The 21,059-nt window shown below is 40.2% G+C and overlaps 1 protein-coding gene across 1 annotated transcript; it reads right to left on the bottom strand.

The window, feature by feature from the left end:
• Window positions 1-572: 572 nt before the first annotated feature.
• bud13.L (BUD13 homolog L homeolog) lies at window positions 573-19,160 on the bottom strand. Its single transcript, XM_018225889.2, has 11 exons — window positions 18,980-19,160; window positions 17,999-18,092; window positions 14,780-14,864; window positions 12,229-12,280; window positions 10,118-11,391; window positions 5,315-5,547; window positions 4,921-5,020; window positions 4,605-4,743; window positions 3,983-4,167; window positions 2,348-2,429; window positions 573-1,037 (listed from the first exon to the last, which is right to left on the bottom strand). Exons 1-11 carry the CDS (start codon window positions 19,108-19,110, stop codon window positions 944-946), a joined length of 2,469 nt encoding a protein of 822 aa, XP_018081378.1. The 5' UTR covers window positions 19,111-19,160; the 3' UTR covers window positions 573-943.
• Between the last annotated feature and the right edge of the window lie 1,899 nt (window positions 19,161-21,059).

The following is a 21,059-nucleotide window of genomic DNA, read 5'->3' as shown; positions in this document are numbered from 1 at the left end:
TAGGCAAAAGGAGACCCCTATAAGATATCTTGGATCTAACTGTCAATGAATATCTGACACCCAACTGCATGAAGATAGAATGAAGAGAAACATATGCTGAAAGAGGAATAGTGAAGATTAACTTGATTATTTCAGAAACAATGCAGAATGTTTAATTCATTATATTTAGAAAGTTTCTTATTTCAGTATGATGAAGCTTATATTACATTTTCATGTTCGAGATAGTTCCCTTTAAGAAAGTTTCAAAATGGCTGGGCACTTCAACCCCAACTCTAAAAGAATGGAAGGAGGTAGTAGCCACTAGTGCCATCCTTAATTAAACTCACTTATCTCTAGCGAGAAAGCCCTAATAAGTATGATAAAATCTGGCAAACATGAGACAAGATCCATACCTAAAAACAAGAACACAATCTCTGCATACAAGGGGTACTAACCCAGAGCTGCTAGCATTTAACTTATAGATGCAACCTGTAGTCGTCTAAAATTTGGACCACTTTAATCTGAAAATGCTATGTACAATGCCTGAATATGTCTCCCATTTGTTGTTTTAATAAAAATGGGACACGAAGAAAACAAATTACAGCACTTTAATAGAAAATGGAAATACTTAATATATCTTACTGTTCATGAAAACAAATAAAACATCTTGAAATCAAGGTGGATACCTTGGAATACAGAGGAGAATTGGAGAAAATGTACAATATATAGTAATGCTTACCCACAGGGTATATAGGTATTTCTGTCCATGGTCACCAAGTGGTACACAAGGGTTGCTGCTGGGTATTTAAAAAAACAAGTACTGACTGAGAAAGCCCTGAGAAGAGGACAGGTCTACCTAACTGAAGGAATCAAGATGCTAATTGCAAGTCTGGTAATGTATTGTCAAGACATAACACAAGATGGACTTCTTTTTCCCTGCTCTGCATAAAGTCTGTCATCTTGTTCACATGTCTTCCACACTCCACTTGTATGCTTCCTGCTGTACAGCTGTCTTTTCTGCCATCCTTGCAAAGTGTTGCTTTTCAAATCCATTGGACCTAGCATAGAGAGAATAACAAAATGTTACTTGAATTTCTTCAGGGTCTGAAGCAGCAACCTTGGTAATATTAACACTTTTTCCTTTCAGGCTAGGGGAGCACCCTGGTTACTTTTGCACATGCATACTTTATAAATCCACCTTCAAATTAGTGATATACATGAACAGTTTCCCACCACCGATGATTTTTTTTTGACAATTTCTAGTGTGGTTATGAAGGATAATAATCATTTTTCTAATTATGCACACATTACATGTTTAACGACTCTGTAACAGCAAACCATCTCTTATCCTCATTGTATTTTAAACGCAAGCACAATAAGCAAATAGCATGCAAATGGCATGTGTTTTACCCACAATGCAGCAATGCATAATTTAGTGTAATTTATCAAAGCAGGCAAAACCAGCAGATTGTCTCTCGGTGTTACGGCAGAACACCATGGGTGATTCCGGCGGATCTGATGCGCTAAAACGCCAGCGTCAAGTCGGATGTGACGGAAATAATGAACGTTGCGACAACATCCAACATTTGTATTTCTTACCTTATTTTTCATCACATCCGATTTGACGCCTGCATCTTGGCACAGAGCGTCAGATCCGCCCGTGGAGTTCTGCCCTTATACAGTATATATTGATTATATCAAGCATGAATTTTGATAGCATAGTACCTAAAAAAAAGTACTATATTTAGTAAGCCAGGTGGATGTCTCCAAACTGTGAACATGAATGAAAATTACAAAACTATAGGAGACTTCATCCCCACTATGGATGTTAATAGCAAAGTGACACAGGTAAGAAATTACAGATATACAAAGACAATAAAAGATTTTTCTTGTTTACGCCCAGCAGGGTTAAAACCACATCCTAACTCTTAAAACCATGGGTAAATGGCCTGTCTGGAGGGATTCCAATCTTACCAATTACAAAATTTCAATATGGGCAGTTATTATATGAAAACTGAAATGTACACTCAGTCAGCCAAATACATGAATATGTAATGTGCAGCGTGGTTGTAAAATGGAGTAATATTCTCAATGCTGTTTAATGATACTTGACGTTGTCATGGGGGCAAACAACGCCTTCTTTAAATAGTCTGATCTGGAACGCGCTGTTACCATGGTAACCTGGTGTTTTATTACAATTAGAGCTGGATGGGAATGGTGAGAGTTGTAGCACTCAACAGCTTAACTGCTTTCTTTAAAAATAATGAGATAGACAAACCCTATGCAAAAAAAGAAATCAAGCTCCCAGCATTAAAGATATTGCAAAAGAGAATTTACCTGACAGCAAATTAAATATGTTTCTACTTACCTATCCACACCATCCCAGCGATATCCAGGCAAGATATTATACCTGTTTGGCGGGGGATTGGGACCCTTATACATCGGACGTTCTGTACAGGATATGGGAGATCAAATTTTAGATTTGAAAACATAATTGTCCTATGCTTTAATATGTTACACTATACAAAGTTGTCCTAGAATAGACTTACAAAAGAATTAAGGTTAAATATATTACACACTACAACATACAGAATCCAATAAAAGTATAGCCGAGTAAAACTTAGTGGTCGCAAGCATTCTACCTTATTTACATACAGAAAGGAGGCTGCAACCCCCCGATTGTCCCCATACTTCAATTTATGGTTAAGGGATGTTCCTGGTGTATATATACTTTTTTGAAGACTATTTGCTACAATTATAAACTGTACTCAGTTTTCTGAACTGTTAATAGGGATGTAAACACTGTTGCTGAACAAATCCACTACCCAAACTGTGCTGGACTAAAAATGTCACAATACTCAAACAATCATGGGTTAAAGTACGTTGGAACTATAGTCCAGCAATATAATAGATGAAATGAGCAGCATTATTTAACAAAATATTTCCACAGTCCTCCAGAAAACTGAAAACTAGAGAACCCTTCACCTGTGTAAAATGAACTACTCATTGTTCTTACAATTGTAGCTAGAAATAAATAATAAAATTTTTGTTGGAAGTTCACGTATACATTTGTTGTGGTGAAATAACATAACTTTAATATGCCTGCAATTTAAATTATTTTTCCCACATTTCCACTACATTTGTAAACACTATAGAATGGAGAAATAAACCAGAGAGAAGCTGTGGAATACTGACTACTAAATGCTACTAAACTCCAAGGTTGTATCATATTGAATAGTTACTGTTACTGGTTGCTTTTGACATTCTACAATGTATGAAGAACAATTACATTAAAGTCATATACAAGATGAGCTGCAGTGCTGATAAGCACGTTCTCACAGATGAATTGTCTTGCATCTTTACTTATGTCTGGGAACCCACTGTAAAGAGCTAAAGGTTGCAGTTAATATTTCTGTTGAAAGTTTAAGCCACCTTGAAGAGATTTCTAGTGCCCAATTTTTTCTAAAAACAAGAGTATTCAAAGGCTACAGCACTACAAAATATGTTACAGCTTGACCTGCACAGCATGAACCTTCTAGTTACAACCACCACAAAAATTTGCACCAACATGGATGCAGTATTTTTTTTTGGATACTATAGCTTTACATGATTTAAACCAAAACGTCTTTTAAAGAAATACTGACACCAGAAATTGAACCTTTTTTTACATCTACCATAGAATTGACTTGCATGCTTTTTATAATTTTACCATAAAGTATTTGACCAATGCTTTTACATTACCTATTTGACTCCCTGTTATCACCTATGAGGGGGCTGCCATATTTGTGCAGCAGGAGCCCGTTTGCATTAGAATCTCTAACTGACAGGCTAAGGATGGGACAGTCAGGTTGGCAAAAGTCAGGTTTAGGAACTTCAACCAACAATTACTTACAAAGACAAACCTATCAGCATGACCTATAGGTAACTTTTAATGTACATTCATATTTTAAAAGTAGTTTTTTAGTGTCAGTATCACTTTAACTGCCACTGTTTGTAAACTCACGTTTTTTCTCACTATCTTTTTTATCTTTCTTTTTTTGCAGGAATTTGGCCATTGGGTCACCCTCTCTCTCCTGTTCTCGCAACATTTTGTCTAGGTCATCGTCATCAATGTATCTGGCAAGCGGCTTTTCCATTTCTTTTACAGCATCCACCAGTTTTTTTTGCTGTTGCGCTTTTTGGGCCAAGCTAGAATAAGATAAAGTCACAACTTGAAAACAAGCTTAAAGGAAACATTAATTACTAAAAAGAAAAGCTTCCTGCATACGCAGCCAACCCATATTTTCGCCACAATAATAGTGCAGTCGGTGAGAGATTAGAAAAATAACGAGTATTATCTACATCAGAAGTCTAGACACATATGTCTTCTGTGCTTCTGCCAACTACTTTAATTAAAGAAAGTTTCCCATACTCCATCTGCTCATGAAATGAAGAGTGGGGTAAATCCTGTATCAAGTCCAACTTTAGAAGAGAGAGAAACACAGTGTTTTTGTAGGTGTGGGTCAGAAACAAAAAGATGTGGCTATACTAAACTGTATTTAGATTTATATAGTGATAAAACATAACATGGCACATTGTTCCTGTGTAACTTTCCATGATTATTTCACACTATGACTTTAACTTACCCTTTTCCCCACTGTGCATACATCTCATCCTTCTTGTCCTGAACTGCCTGTTTCTGTTGCTGTTGTTGCCGTTCCATATCCAGGTCCCTGCGCTTGCCACTTTTGTCTCTGAAAACAGTTTCTGCATTTCTGGATTCATCTGAAGACACAAAACACAGCAGCATGCTTAAAGCAATTTCTTTGATTTTCATGGTTCTCCATAACACAATCACATCTTGGCCTGCTCCTTTCAGTTAGTAGCACCCACATGTAAAATGTACTGAATCTTTGCTATACAGATCTAATTTATGCTTCAAAGCCTCCATTCATTGCTTACCTTCCAAATGTTTGTTATCTTTTAGTCCCTTTTTCAGCTCCTCCTTTTCCTGCCTAAGGACGTCAGAAGACACAAGGCCAGCTCTGCCGCCAGACAGCATCTACAGGGTATCAGTCTGATTAATATTATTTAACACCGTATGTACCAATTTTATAATGAAGGTAATGATTTTTTAGCATTCTATAAGTATATAAATCATTAGGTACTTGCCCATGGGTTCCGCCACCATTACCACTTTGCCCCTCAAAATTCAATGTCCACACAGTAAATACTGAAAAGCACTCAACAAACATGTCCCATTTTTAGTCACCATGCATGATATTGACCAACATTAAGACCATTCTAAAGGGCAATAAAGTGCATGCCTAGATAGCAGCTCAGTGCAGACACTTACTCCAGACCCTTTGTGAATGGGACCCACTGCAGAGCCCCTGGCGCCATCAGTTCTGCGCCTTGGTGGGGAAAGGTCAGATTCTGATCCCTTCTTTTTGGATTGACGTGGTGGGGAAAGGTCTGAATCGGAATCCTTTTGTGTACGCCGTGGTGGTGACAGGTCCGAGTCCGAGCCTCTTGACTTTGTGTGACGTGGCGGAGATAGATCTGAGTCGGAGTTCTGCTGCTGTGTTGCTTCAAAAAGAAAAGGCTACAGTGAATGAAAGACAGAGGGGCTGAAAGTGGGAGGTCTGGCAATACCACCAGTTGGACCCACAACCCATCTGAACATAAATCAGCAACCTCGGCATGTGGTGGAACGAGTTGACAGATTATTGGGAGGGGCTGGGGAAGACCCAGCGTTCTTGGTACACATAGGTACCAATGACAAAGTTAGAGGAGGTGGTGAAGTCCTCAAAAATAATTTTAAAAAACTAGGTTCAAAGCTGAGGGCGAGGACTTCCAAGGTAATTTTCTCAGAGATATTACCTGAGCCACGAGCAACGCTAAGGAGACAGCGGGAGCGTAGGGAGATTAATGCGTGGCTAAAAGATTGGTGTAGGGAGGAGGGTTTTGGGTTTTTGGAGAACTGGGCTGATTTTTCAGTCGGCTACAGGCTCTTTGCTAGGGATGGGCTGCACCTCAATGATGATGGGGCAGCTGTTTTGGGAGAGAAGATGGCTAGAGGGTTGGAGGAGATTTTAAACTAGGTGTGGGGGGGGGGAGGGTTCAGTAAAAGATTCAGTGGTAGACAGGTTAGATGAGATAGTGGGCAAAGAAAGGGAAAATGGGGGAGGAGATTTGGCTAGGGATACTGTTAAGGATAGGGAGGACCACATGTCATATGTTCAATATGGTGCCAGTATTAAATGTATGTTTACAAATGCAAGAAGTCTGACTGGTAAAATGGGAGAGCTGGAGCTGCTGGTGATGGAAGGAAAATATGATGTGATTGGTGTGGCCGAAACATGGCTGAATGAGTCGCATGACTGGGCAGTAAATATCAGTGGCTATACTTTGTTTCGGAGGGACAGAGGCAATAGAAAAGGAGGAGGGGTATGTCTGTATGTTAGGCAGGATTTAAAAGCTCATATAAAGGAGGAGGTTGTGTTAGAAAATGAGGGTCCAGAAGTCGTATGGGTGGAGTTCTTCACCAATTGTAAAGAATCCAGCAAATTAATTGTAGGAGCATGCTATAGACCCCCTAATGTAAGTGAGGAGGAAGAGACAAAGCTCCTAATGCAAATAGAAAAGGCTGCTAGTTTAGGTAAAGTAAAGATAATGGGGGATTTTAATTACCCAGATATTGACTGGAGCAACGGTACTGCTAGATCAGTTAATGGGAACAAGTTTATAAACTTATTGCACGACAATTTTTTAGCACAGGTTGTTGAGGAGCCTACCAGAAAAAATGCTATTCTTGATTTAGTGATCTCAAATGACCCAGAACTTATAGCAAATGTGCAAGTCATTGAACCCCTGGCTAATAGTGACCATAATGTTATATCTTTTAATAATGTCTGGTGCAAAAAACAAAAATATACTGGGGCAACAAAAACCATGAATTTTGCCAAAGCTAATTTTAGTGCCTTGAGGGCTGCCCTACAGAGCATTGATTGGGGCATTAGGTTTTCAGCTAAAAACACAGAACAGAAATGGTTGTCCTTTAAAATGATATTAAATCATTACTGTTCTCAATTTATTCCCTTAAGGACTAAACGTAGAAGCTCTAAGAATCATCCTGTGTGGCTTAATACAGAGGTAAAGATGTTAATGGGAAAGAAGAGAAAGGCATTTAAAAACTACAAATCTTTAGGGACAGAAGCTGCATTTAATGAATATAAACACTGTAATAAATGTTGTAAATCAGCAATCCGGAAGGCTAAGAAAAGAAATGAAGAGTTAATTGCGGTGGAGGTGAAAACTAACCCTAAAAAGTTTTTTAAATATATTAATAGTAAAAAGATGCAGGTTGAGAGTGTTGCTCCATTAAATAATGGTACCAGTATGGTTGTAACAGATACAGATAAGGCAAATGTGCTAAATCAGTTCTTTTCTTCAGTGTATACAATAGAGGAGTCTGGGTTCACAGGCTCACTTAATAACTGCACGAATGGTTCAGCTCAATCTAGTCAGTGGCTGACTCAGGATATGATTCAAAAAGCTTTAATACAAATTAATGTAAACAAGGCTCCAGGGCCTGATGGCATACACCCCCGGGTTCTAAGAGAGCTTAGTTCAGTTTTAGACCAGCCCTTATTTCTGATTTTCTCAGATTCACTGTCATCTGGTATGGTGCCTATGGATTGGAGAAAAGCTGATGTTACTCCAATATTTAAAAAGGGATTACGATCTCAGCCTGGCAATTATAGGCCAGTAAGCTTGACATCTGTGGTGGGCAAATTATTTGAAGGCTTGTTAAGGGATCACATTCAAAATTTTGTCCTAATGAATGGCATTATGAGCAACAATCAGCATGGCTTTATGAAGGATAGGTCATGTCAGACGAATTTGATTGCATTTTATGATGTGGTAAGTAAGATTCTGGATAGTGGGGGGGCAGTAGATGTGATCTATTTGGATTTTGCCAAAGCGTTTGATACTGTGCCCCACAAACGACTGCTTTCTAAACTAAGGTCTGTTGGGCTTAATGAAGTCGTTTGCACATGGATAGGAAACTGGCTACAGGATCGGGTACAGAGGGTGGTTGTTAATGGGACATTCTCTACTTGGAGTAAGGTTCTTAGTGGGGTCCCCCAGGGCTCAGTATTGGGTCCACTTTTATTTAACTTGTTCATTAATGACTTAGGGGAGGGTGTTGTAAGTAATGTATCAGTGTTTGCAGATGACACAAAATTATCCAGCCCAATTAATTCCATCCAGGATGTGGCATCCTTGCAACAGGATCTTGACAAACTGGCAATCTGGGCAGCTAAGTGGCAAATGAGATTCAATGATGATAAATGTAAAGTCATGCACCTGGGATGTAAAAATATCCAAGCCACTTATACCCTTAATGGGACTGCACTAGGCAAATCCATTATGGAAAAGGACCTTGGAGTCCTTGTAGATGATAAACTTGGCTGTAGCAAGCAATGCCAGTCAGCAGCATCAAGGGCAAATAAGGTCTTGAGCTATATTAAAAGGGGCATAGAGTCACGGGAGGAGGGGGTCATTCTTCCACTGTATAGAGTACTTGTAAGGCCCCATCTAGAATATGCCGTACAGTTTTGGTCTCCATCACTCAAACAGGACATTATTGTATTAGAGAGGGTACAGAGAAGGGCAACTAAGCTGGTAAAAGGTATTGAAAATCTTAGCTATGAGGAAAGACTGGCCAAATTGGGGATGTTCACGCTGGAGAAGAGGCGCTTAAGGGGTGATATGATGACTATGTATAAATATATAAGGGGATCATATAACAATCTCTCTAATGCTTTATTTACCAGTAGGTCTTTCCAGCTGACACGAGGTCACCCATTCCGATTAGAAGAAAAGAGGTTCCGCCTAAATATTCGGAAGGGGTTTTTTTACAGTGAGAGCTGTGAAGATGTGGAATTCTCTCCCTGAATCAGTTGTACAGGCTGATACATTAGATAGCTTTAAGAAGGGGTTGGATGGCTTTTTAGCAAGTAAGGGAATACAGGGTTATAGGAAATAGCTCATAGTCCAAGTTGATCCAGGGACTAGTCCGATTGCCATTTTGGAGTCAGGAAGGAATTTTTCCCCCTCTAAGGCAAATTGCAGAGGCTTCAGATGGGTTTTTTGCCTTCCTCTGGATCAACTGGCAGATAGGTAGTTAATAAACAAAAAAAAAAAAAAAAAAAAAAAGGTTGAACTCGATGGACATGTGTCTTTTTTCAACCTTACTTACTATGTTACTATGTTACTATGTAGAACCTGCCGTATCGGATACAACCATGCATCACTAGTATGGGACACAACTATAACCTTTATAGTGGTAACTGCTTTTGCTACTGGAAGCATTAATCGTATCCTTTACAAACAAGGACCGGCTACTAACAAAGGGGCATAGAGCTAGGAAGCAGGATAATACCATAATTCCACCAAAAGAATCAAACCCTGGTAATGCTCAGTAGTATGTGAGGAAAATGTTCACTAATATCACCTAAAATATCTCTGTAAAACATACTTAATCAATGCACTTTATACATAAATAAATGTTCTAGAAGGGTGGCTAATCTCCTGCAGAATCTACTATCTTCCATGGACAAAAGTATACTAAACTGGAGATTGCTTTTTAACACAAGACACAAGGAAGGAGTGAACTTATACCCTTATATTAGGTTCCCATCTAATGGAGTGCAAGGTGTTACCCTAATATGTGCCTGTGACACCAGTTTCACAAATTTCCATTATATGAAGGAGTTAAAATGAAATCTAAAAATGCAGCAATTTTGTTCTGCTTTATGGCAACAATTAAAGCTGTATTTTAACACATCGTTCTGTCACAAACCCTTTAATTGTTCTGCTACACAATAAAACATTTTGGTGTGAAAAAGAAAATATGATAGGATGATATTGGCCCTGCCTGCATCTGAAACATAAATTAACTAAAAATATAGCTATTTCCACAACTAATTTAATTTGCTTATATTATAGTTACTTAACTTGCTTAAAAATTAACTCTACATGTGTATGCTGTGTTACAAAATGGGCTGTTATGGCAAAGGAGCGGTGTTAAAGTATATGTTTATAATTCTGATAAGAGTTGTTAATGCGTTCAAATTATTATTCACAGTACCTTCTTTCCTTCTTTTCTGTGTCTTGTCTCTTTTCTTTGAATGAGAGGATTCTGAGTCATAATCGTGTCTAGCAGAGGAACGGTGACTGGAACTATTAGGTTTTTTATGGTCCTTCGCAGATTGGGTGCTGGAAAGTTCCTGGGAATTAAATTTTTGATTGTGATGAGATGAGAAATCCTGAGTGTAGGATGAGTGTGCAGAAGATTTATGCGGATCCTTGTGGAGAGGGATGCTTTTTGAAGAGTTTTGATAATCCTTTTGAGAGCGAGAAGATTTACTTGAGTTCTGCCTATTTTTACTAGTTGCAGAAGGATCAGGAGAAGGATATTTACATCTTTTATTTCTAGAATAAGAAGATTCAATGGAATTTTGCCTCCCTCTCTGAGGCGGAGACAGGTCAGGAGAGTCATGCCTCCCTCTCCGAGGTGGAGACGGGTCAGTCCTCCTTCCCCGAGGCAGAGATGGGTCGGGAGAGTCAGGCATCCTTCTCAGAGGCGGAGATGGGTTGCGAGAGTCAGGCCTCCTTCTCCGAGGCGGAGATGGGTTGCGAGAGTCGTGCCTCCCTCTACGAGGCGGAGACTGGTCGAGAGAGACGTGCCTCCTCCTCCGAGGCGGAGATGGGTCGCGAGAGTCGTGCCTCTCTCTCCGAGGTGGAGACTGGGCAGGAGAGTCGTGCCTCCCTCTCCGAGGTGGAGACTGGGCAGGAGAGTCGTGCCTCCTTCTCCGAGGTGGAGACTGGGCAGGAGAGTCGTGCCTCCCTCTCCGAGGTGGAGACTGGGCAGGAGAGTCGTGCCTCCCTCTCCGAGGTGGAGACTGGGCAGGAGAGTCGTGCCTCCCTCTCCGAGGTGGAGACTGGGCAGGAGAGTCGTGCCTCCCTCTCCGAGGTGGAGACTGGGCAGGAGAGTCGTGCCTCCCTCTCCGAGGTGGAGACTGGGCAGGAGAGTCGTGCCTCCCTCTACGAGGTGGAGACGGGTCGGGAGATTCGTGCCTCCCTCTACGAGGCGGAGACGTGTCGGGAGAGTCGTGCCTCCCTCTACGAGGTGGAGACGTGTCGGGAGAGTCGTGCCTCCCTCTACGAGGCGGAGACGTGTCGGGAGAGTCGTGCCTCCCTCTACGAGGTGGTGATCCATCAGATGAATCTTGTGTTTTTCTTGGAGGTGGCGATGTATCTGAAGAATCATGTCTACTTCTTCGAGGTGGGGAAGCATCAGAAGAGTCATCTTTTTTCTCATTCTGAATATTTCTTTTTTGTGAAGTAGTGGGGCTGCTGTCTCTGCACAAAGGACAATTTGGAATCACAAGTCTAACCAGAGGTTAATTAAATGCAGCATAGCAGTGGAGGCTAGTCCCATATATACAACCTGCTGACAATTAGCCAACACAATTTGAAAGTAAACATAGAAAGTGTTGACAATATTGACATCTTGCACTAACAAAAACAGGCTTTATGCTCATGAAGACTACTGCTCTAGTTATAGCTATCTACATGCCAAAAAACCTTTGAAAAATCTCTGTGTTGGGAAAGATGCATCAGGTGCACTCTGATGTGGGTCTCATCTTCTCTCAGATTTACTTCATGTTAATCACATTAACTAAAGGAGTGTTTTCATGAGCATATTGAGTGATACCATAAGAGCAGCAAACAAGGTAAGGGACAAGAGAATGCTGAGGTAAAAGATACTGGTAGCAAACATCCTTTTCAAAGCTTTACTTAGACAGGACATTATATATCTCTATTCGAGATTGTTTTAAAGGAGGTAATTCTCCTTATATAATTTTATTCTTGTTACTTATTGGGCTGTTGCAATACTGAGGTTTACTTCTGTGTTTCATGTTATCTAATTTACAGTCTCGGTATCAAAATATTGATCATGTGCAATGTTGCTTTCCCTTGAGATGTGTGTGGATGGTGCTAAAATAAATGTTGCCATATAGTCAATTTATTACATATTTACTGGCATCATGTTATTAGCTTCACATTATACGTGTATATTGGCACTGTAATACAACTCATTTTTACCAGAACATAACCATAACATACACTATCGTTTAACTGTCAGTTAGAATACAGTACGTGACCAGCAGAAGAGGAGACTATTTAATAACATACTTGGATGCAAGAGCTGAAGAACTCTCCATTCCAGATGATTCATTTCCAGTATCTGAAATAAAACACAAATATTGATTAGCTATACCGGCTTTCTATCCTGATTCGTAATGGAGAATGCATTATTTGACATTAAAAGCCAAAAATGCAATACTTTTTAGCACATTCCTGAAATAACCTGAAATATGATGTTTATTGAAAAAAATAGTAATACAGACTACTACCACAGAGCATTAAGTCTACAACCTTAAAATGACATCATCAGCATGTCAATAATAAACAAAAAATAGTGTAGCAGCAGTAGTATTATACTGCTATAATAAAACAACGTGAGGAAAGGAAGATAGAGACATAGGTGGATAAGTAAAAATAAAAATTCACCAAATTTCTATGATGCACACCACATGCTATTGAACCAAATGGTATTAATCGTAACAAAGGCAAGAACCTACCACAGGCAATTTGCTACATGCCAGGGAAAAAAGGAAAATAGAAGAACCCCACTCTTCCATTGCACAGGATTCTTCAGGTGCACTGCAAGTCAAACTAGGCTCATTAACCGCTTAATAAGATAATTTCCATACTAGTACATATTTTTGCATCATAATGCTGAAACTGGAAATGATATATATAATCATATATTTTTCCCATCAAAATGACAAAACAGGAATTGATGTCACGGGCTGAAGAATTCTGACTAGCGTAAAATTTTGCTTATGTAGCAGTCTATATGCCTATGCAGTGGGTAAAATGCACATTGAGCTAGCCAGTTGGTTTGGGACTGATGGACTCAAAGAGATTCTGTCATGATTTTTATGATGTTTTTATTTCTAAATTACACTGCAAATAATTTACTAAACAATATAAAATGTCATTCCTAAATCAGCAAGTGTACTTTTTTGTTAGTTGTAATATTGGTGTAGACAGCCATCTCAGGTCATTTTGCCTGTTCATGTGCTTTCAGAAAGAGCTAGCACTTTAGGATGGAACTGCTCTCTGGCAGGCTGTTGTTTCTCCCTTCTTTCCTTCTATTGTGTACACATGGGCTTCTGTATCAGACTTCCTGCCTTCAGCTTAAACCTCCTTGTCCTGGGCAAGAGCATGCTCAGTTTGCTCCTCTTCCTACTCCCTCCCTTCTCTGCTGTAATCTGAGCCCAGGGCTATGAGAGAGCAGGGGAGACAAGCAGGAAGTGATGTCACACCAAGCTAATACTGCAGTTGCTATCCTAAACAGTGGAGAGCTTCCACACTCTGCCTGCCCTATGCTCCCTGAGTGCCACACTCTGCCTGCCCTATGCTCCTTGAGTGAGCCAAACTCTGCCTTTGTGTGCCCAACTCTGCCTGCCCTATGCACCCTATATCATACCGTCTCTCTGTGTGTACCATGCTGTCTCCCTGTGTATGCCATACTCTACCTACCCGATGCCCCGTGTGTGCCATACTCTGCCTGCCCTATGCTTCCTATGTGGGCAATACTCTGCCTGCCCTATGCTCCCTTAGTGCCATACTCTGCCTGCCCTATGCTCCCTGCATGTGCCATACTCTGCCTGCCCTATGCTCTCTGTATGTGCCATACTCTGCCTGCTCTATGCCCCCTGTGTGTATCATACTGTCTCCCTGTGTGTACCATACTGTCTCCCTGTGTGTACCATGCTCTACCTGTCCTATGCCCCCTGTGTGTACCATACTCTGCCTGCCCTATGCTCCCTGTATGTGCCATACTCTGCCTGCCCTATGCTCCCTGTATGTGCCATACTCTACCTGCTCTATGCTGCCTGTGTGCCATACTCTGCCTGCTCTATGCTGCCTGTGTGCCATACTCTGCCTGCTCTATGCTGCCTGTGTGAAATACTCTGCCTGCTCTACGCTGCCTGTGTGCCATACTCTACCTGCCCTATGCCCCCTGTGTGTGCCATACTCTACCTGCCCTATGCCCCCTGTGTATGCCATACTTTAACTGCCCTATGCTCCCTGTGTGCTATACTCTGCCTGCCCTATGCATGCTATAATCTGCCTACCCTATGCACCCTGTGTATGCCATAATCTTCCTGCCCAATGCTCTATGTATGCTATACTCTGACTGCCCTATTCCCCCTTTGTGTAACATCCATTACAGATGAGCTTTAGCTTGGAGGTATATAATACAACCACATAAGTATTTACAGCAATATGGCAGCAAAGGTAACATTTTAAAAGTGTTATATGTAATAGTTTAATTCTGAAAAAATGCCATACCTACCTTTTCTGTATCTCATCTCAAAAAATATTTTTCAGGTAACAGGACATTAAAAAAGTAAAAAAAAAAATATAGCAATATAACCCTGATTACAAATCTCTGCTTCTGTAAATGAGAACTGAAATAAGACATTCTCTGTAACTACAACATAACTACTGCATAGCACTAACACAATGTACTACTTTTCCAGCTTTGGTATGAATTACACTGCTGTCACTACTGATTTAGCTGAAAATAGTGCTAAATTGTACTAGCATCCAACTGTACATTCTTCATACAAAGTTGCAAAAGGTCAAAGCTTTTATAGTATTCATTCACCTTGAATTAGTTTCCATTTGTTGCTGTTCCTGAATATCTCCATTTGTTTCACATCATCAGGCCGTTCATCTACAAATTCTGCCACCTAAATGCCAAAAACCAGCAAAGACGACAATTACAAATAGATCTGCACAGAAAGTAATTAAACGTTACTAATCATTTATTGTAAGCAACTGTATCTAAATGCTTCCGAGGACCTCACAAGCAAGAAATGCTATGTTGCAACAAGAACTCCAGAACCTGATGGAAAATTAAGAAATCTGTAAAGATCACCGTTTGTCGCCCTGTAGGGCTGGTAATACCCTCAATCACATCATTCCACATTCCACACTTCTGGATTATTGTTGTGAGCTAAATCGGGACATTGTGGAATACTCTATGAACAAGGCAAATGGCCTCAGACGAGCTTTGGCTTTTAGATGCATTTGGGTTTTAAAGATGTGCCTGAAAGTTGCAAGAGTACTGGCCAAGCTGAAATAAGCTGTGAAAATTGTAGATTGTGAAAAGTGCTAAATATGGCTATGGGTGTAAGTCCAATGTGTGACTAAGGAGAACATGGGACAGGCACTATATACAACTTTGTACAAAGTGGCATTCACAGGCTTTTTTCAATTGGTGGACTATATGTTTTTAACAGAAAGTGCATATAATTTGGAGTTTCGAGTTGAAGGTTATGTGGTATAAGTTATGGTGTTGTATCTAGGGTATATATATGTACAATTTTAAAGGTAAAGTTTGGTTCTTAGGGGCAATGTTTAATACAGGCAATGAAAAAAATGTGTGGGAGTACAAATTAATGGAAACCTTCAAAGCTCTTGAAAAGGCACTAAACCTGGGCCTTGAATTTATGGCTAATTATGTGGACTAAAAAAGGCCTGCACCAGGACAGAAATATAAATGTGTGGATCTGGACTCAGAGGTCATATGGAATTCCTTTTATTCCACACTCCATTAATTCAGTCCTAATTTATATTCAGCTTATTGTACCTTTATCTGCTTGTCTATTGCAGACACCTTAAGGTGGCCATAGATGCAAAGATCCGCTCGTTTGGCGATGTTGCCAAACGACCAGATCTTTCCCCGATATGCCATTAACAGGCATGGCTATAGCAGGGGTAATCTGATTGTTTGGCCGTATGGCCGAACGATCAGATTACGATGTGCTATGAGCTCCGGCGGGATCGGTCGGGTCAAAATCAAACCTGACCGATCGACCAAACGACGATCTCCGCCGGACTAAAGATGTCGGCACACGCCACACACGATCCGAAAATCGTACGAATCCTCGATTCGTACGATCGGATCTGTGTGTCTATGGCCACCTTTACACACAGATTCGTATTCTCCTTTGTGTCGGTCATTAAAATGTTCTGAAAGCTTTCTATGATTATCTTAGTTAGCCAATAAAGGTATAACTTTATACCACTTTGTTATTTTTTATTTCAAAAGGGTTACCATGTTACAATTTTAAAGAAATTTATCAAAACAAGGAAACAATGAAACTTATTTTGTGAACACATTTGAAATGCTTCTTTTTGCAAAAATATGAATATTTGTAAATGTAAAAACCAATGTAAAATGAGGGGGAACTTAAAATCAGGTTATGTAAAATTGAGGTTTCTTAAGACCTGGGTGATGTCAGCCTAATTATTTTTTGTGAAACTAAATGAGAGCATACATATTTTAAGTGCAAGTCTTGTGCATGCCCCACCCTTTCCAGATGCCTTCTACTTCATTGATGATGTGAGGGTTATATGAGATGCCTGCATGTCATCATTGACCCACCAAGGCACAGCCATATAATACCCTACAAGGCAAGCCAAGATGGCAGACAAATAGTATAATGAATATTGACCCGTCAAGTAACAAACATATAACATCATACAAGGCAAGCCAAGATGGCAGACAAATAGTATAATGAATAGGAACTTTAGGTCTGAACTTTACTTTTCATCTTAAAACAAGAAAAGAGACCTAGCGGTCTATGTGCATTTACTCATTTGTGTTCCTTTCCTTGTCCTTTGGGCAACCTGATAGAATTGGCTGGAATTCAGTGGTCATATGAATAAAGGGACAATAATAGCAAAATGTTTTAGTATTTAAAACGTATAATTCTGAATAAAGCAGTTAAAAAGGAAAAGTAATACATACCAATTATTACTTAGTTAGGTCAAACAAGTTGCTGGTTCTAGTGTATTTGTTTCACGTTTGTACAGCTGTAAATTCCAGGAATCACCCTCCCAAAGTAGTCAGTATAATTCATTTAGGAAAATGTTCTTTATATTTTGTACAATGCTAAATAAAAAGAACACTTGCCGTTTGAAACTACTGCCTTGAAGCTGTTTATTCCATTTCATATATGAATTATCCTGGATATTTTACTATGTGGCAACTTTACAAATCCTTTAACTGAAAGCTCAACTCAAAAATCAGACTTTGATTTTATTGCACATTTGAAGTTGGATTATACTGCAAATACAAACATTGCTTATAACATACCAAAACTGCAACAGATCTAGGATTCAGTTCAGGATTTGGGCAGATCCCAGTAGGATTCTGATTACCCAAATCCTGAGTGCCTGGCCAAACTTAATGCAAAGCACTTAAGGGCAGATTCATCAAAATCTGAGTTCGCAAAAACGAGGGGAAAAAACACTGACAACACTTGTGCAACTTTTTTCTTGAATCCTAGCTTATTTAAGAGAAAAACGAGACAAAATATTCCTGTGAGTATTTTTTTTTTTTTTTTGAAGGAAACAAAAAAATCTAATGCCAGGGAGAATCTCATTGTCCCGTTCATTTTAAACGTGGCTGAAAATCTCGAATGATTTTAAAAACTGACAAAATAATGTTGTCAGAGAACATTCCCACTGACTTTTATATAAGCCAGCTTTTACTTGCCAAGTTTTTTCTGGTAGTTTAATGGCTCCTATTCGAGGTTACAAAGAATACTCTCGAGTATACTCGATTTTTGATAAATCATCCCCTTAACGTTGTATGACTTTTAAGGTCGTAAAACAGAAAGCTACAATTTCTTGTTCAAGAATTTTGTCAATATTATTTTTTTCTAAAATTTGCATATGGAAATGAGGGTTTGGCTTTTGTTTGGTATCTACTCAAAACCGTGAGGGAGGATGTGGCTGAATCCATTAATTATAGATTTGTAGCATCCCTAGCGCAGTTCACTAACATACGATTACTAATAGACAGAATACTCACAACAGGCTCCTCTTCCTCCTCCACCTCTGCTGCTTGCTCTTGTTTGCTATGTATCGTTTTCCAGTCTTCAGCATCATCATCAACTATACGCATCCTAACAATGTTTAGAAAATTAAGAAAGTTAGAAAATTTGGTAATACAGACATAATGCATTTTACCTGCATGGACTCGGCTTTTCAACTAAAGAACTGACCACATGAGATTTAGAAAATGGGAATACTAAGCCATCATTACAAAGTGAATCAAAATATGCCTGTGAACCTTTTGCCGGGTGACTCTACAACATTCCGTAATATATGGGGATTGAAATGAACCGTACAATGCACACGTTTGTTCATAAAGGTTAATTAAAAGGCAAACTATGCATTTGCAGTTGTCCTCAGGGACATATTGATGCTAATAAAAACTTGACTCCTTAAAGTGGACCTGTCACCCAGACACAAAATTCTGTATAATAAAAGTCCTTTTCAAATTAAACATGAAATCCAATTTCTATGTTTTATTAAAGCATTCATAGCTGTTGTAAGCTCATTTAAATATCTCAGCTGTCAATCAAATATTGTCTGCCCCTCCTCTATGCCTTGGACATAGAGGCATGGCAGAGCATTACTTTCACTTTCCATTCAGCACTTCCTAGATGTCACTGCTCCCCACACATTCCCCCGTTCTCTTCACCATATAATTGTGTAGCCAGTACATGGGGATGGACATCAGGTCCCCCATTCTGGTGCACAAACAAGATTCTGAGATGATGCAAGACTTGTCTTAACAGTGTCCACAAAACGGCTCCTGCCTGCTTGCTATAATTTTGAATTCAGTTTGTGTGGACACAAGCAGACATCTGGGTGGAAGGTCACAAGAGAGGCACAATTTGCATTCCTCCGGTGCACGTTCAATAGTGGCCATCCTGAGATTATATCAATAGAAGTATGATTATATAATCACAGCTACATGGAAACAAAAGCGCGTGTCGCGACTTACCCCTTTCCCTCTGGAATCTTCTTCTTTTTCTTCCTTTTCTTCGGGCCCCCATCGTCGCCGCCTGTTTCCAGATACCGCTTCAGGTATTCGGCTTTAGACTGAGATTTCTCCTTACCACCGGGCGCCGCCATAACTGCAAGACCGGAAGCGGTAGTAAGCCCAGCTTCCGCTGGTGAGAGCGAGGGTGTGTAAAAACTTCATGTCCGTGTCTCAGCGAGATTTTCTGTCTATGGTATCGAATTTAAACGAGTACATTTGTACAAATGCAGAATACAAGAGCTTGTAACATGAGGGGTTTCACCTCTTACTGAATTACAGACCGTTGTGTTCGGCATACAGTATTTGTCAATGACTAGAATGTATACAGTGCTTTAATAAACGTGGAAGAGAACTCTCCTTCACTTGGTCTGTACTGCTAATGTCTTATTATAGATAATGAAGGGCTGGCATAAACCAGACCACACTCCATAAGATGTAGTAAAAAAAGTATTTATTTAGCAAAAAATTATCACAGCAAAGCCTTACGCGTTTCGTGCCTAAAAGGGGAAGTTAAGTCAGGGGCGATCCGCCAATGAGGCGAGCTGAGGCGCTCGCCTCAGGAGGCATCGCCAGCTAGGTTTCCAGGGGTGGCAAAAAGCCGCTCCTGGTGCCTTTAAGAGCCGAATTTACGGTTTTTAAAACTGGAAATTCGGCTTTACTAGGACGAGAGAGCGCAATTGCGCTCTCCAAACTAGCGTTGCTGCCTCCCCCGGAAATGGAATCGGGCTGGGGGGGGGCGGCATTACTGGAGCCGTCTCAGGCGGCAATGTACACAGAAACGGCGCTGAGAAAAGTGAAAATAGAATAAGGCTAGAAATGCTGTATTTTGTATACTAAACATAAACTTACTGCACCACAAGCCTAATCAAATAAATGATTTATGCTTTCAAAGTTAGCCACAGGGGGGTCACCATCTTGTAACTGTTAAAAATATTTGCAAGACCAAGACTGTGCACATGCTCAGTGTGGTCTGGGCTGCTTAGGGTTCATCATAAATTATCAAAACAGCCAAATAATATCTGCCAGAAGCCGATACAGCAAGACTGATTAATAATCAGAATAGCCAGACTGCACTGGGTCCTGTAAAAAGTAATCTAATGTGGATTTTATAGTTTTGGTATTGTTTAATACAAATTTCTCAAACTCTGCAGAACCAGTGGCTGCAGCAAAATAATCCTCCAAATAGAATCCGTTTAAATCTGGCGCCATGATCTTTGTCCCTGCAGCAGGAGTTGGAAACAGTAAAGGGGAGGTAAAGGCAAAAATAAAATCCAATACAAATCACTTCACAGTCGCCGACTGCTCTGCTTGAGTTCTGCATCGCTGGGAAGGGGGGCTCCCCTGCTGTTCATAAGTATGATTGTTTCCCTGCAGAGCAGTTAGGGACCGTCTGACAATTCCTATCCACAGCAGTAAATGATAGAGTCAGGTTTCTTATAAAAACGGTACACATTTTTTAATTAAAGTATATTGGAGATAGATTTCTTTCTCATTAAAGAAAGTAAAAATTGCATTTTATTTTTTTTTTGCCTTTACATGCCCTTTAAGGGTACTTAGTCATAGTCAGCCAATGACTAAGTGGCCTTAAAGGAGAAGTCAACCCTTTAAGAAAAAAACCCATACTCCTCACCCCAGGGAGACCCCCTCCCTCCTCCACCCAGCCTAAGTGTTCCCCTGGGGAAATGCCCCATACCTTATACTTACCCCTCGACGCAGATTCTGGCATCTGAGTTCCACGCAGCCATCTTTCGTGTCTTCTTCCGGCGCTTCTGCAATTTTCGTGAGTTTCAGCGCATGCGCAGTTGACGCAAACCGACAATTTGCTCCATCTGCGCATGCACCAACATGCCTATCTCCCACTCAGCTTGCCGAAGACCCGGAAGATGGCTGCGTGGAACTCCGATGCCAGAATCTGCAGCGAGGGATAAGTATAAAGTACACAAGAGGTCCTCTGCACTCAACCCATTATCAATATATTTAAGACATTAAGATATTTTGTGCATACAGCTACTAAAAAATGCCTTACCCTTTAAACAAAACA

This window comes from Xenopus laevis, chromosome 7L (assembly GCF_017654675.1).
Source record: "Xenopus laevis strain J_2021 chromosome 7L, Xenopus_laevis_v10.1, whole genome shotgun sequence".
In the NCBI taxonomy this organism is placed as follows: domain Eukaryota; kingdom Metazoa; phylum Chordata; class Amphibia; order Anura; family Pipidae; genus Xenopus; species Xenopus laevis.
This window is presented reverse-complemented; position numbering and strand designations above follow the sequence as displayed.

What these genes read in the sequence shown, in the direction of transcription:
- bud13.L (XM_018225889.2), bottom strand. Translation starts at nt 19,110, where the DNA reads ATGGCGGCGCCCGGTGGTAAGGAGAAATCTCAGTCTAAAGCCGAATAC. An exon ending in AGATAACAAACATTTGGAAG is followed by an intron (nt 4,744 to 4,920) that starts GTAAGCAATGAA and finishes TTGTGTCTTCAG; the next exon opens with ATGAATCCAGAAATGCAGAA. An exon ending in AAAAGATAGTGAGAAAAAAC is followed by an intron (nt 2,430 to 3,982) that starts GTGAGTTTACAA and finishes TATCCTGTACAG; the next exon opens with AACGTCCGATGTATAAGGGT.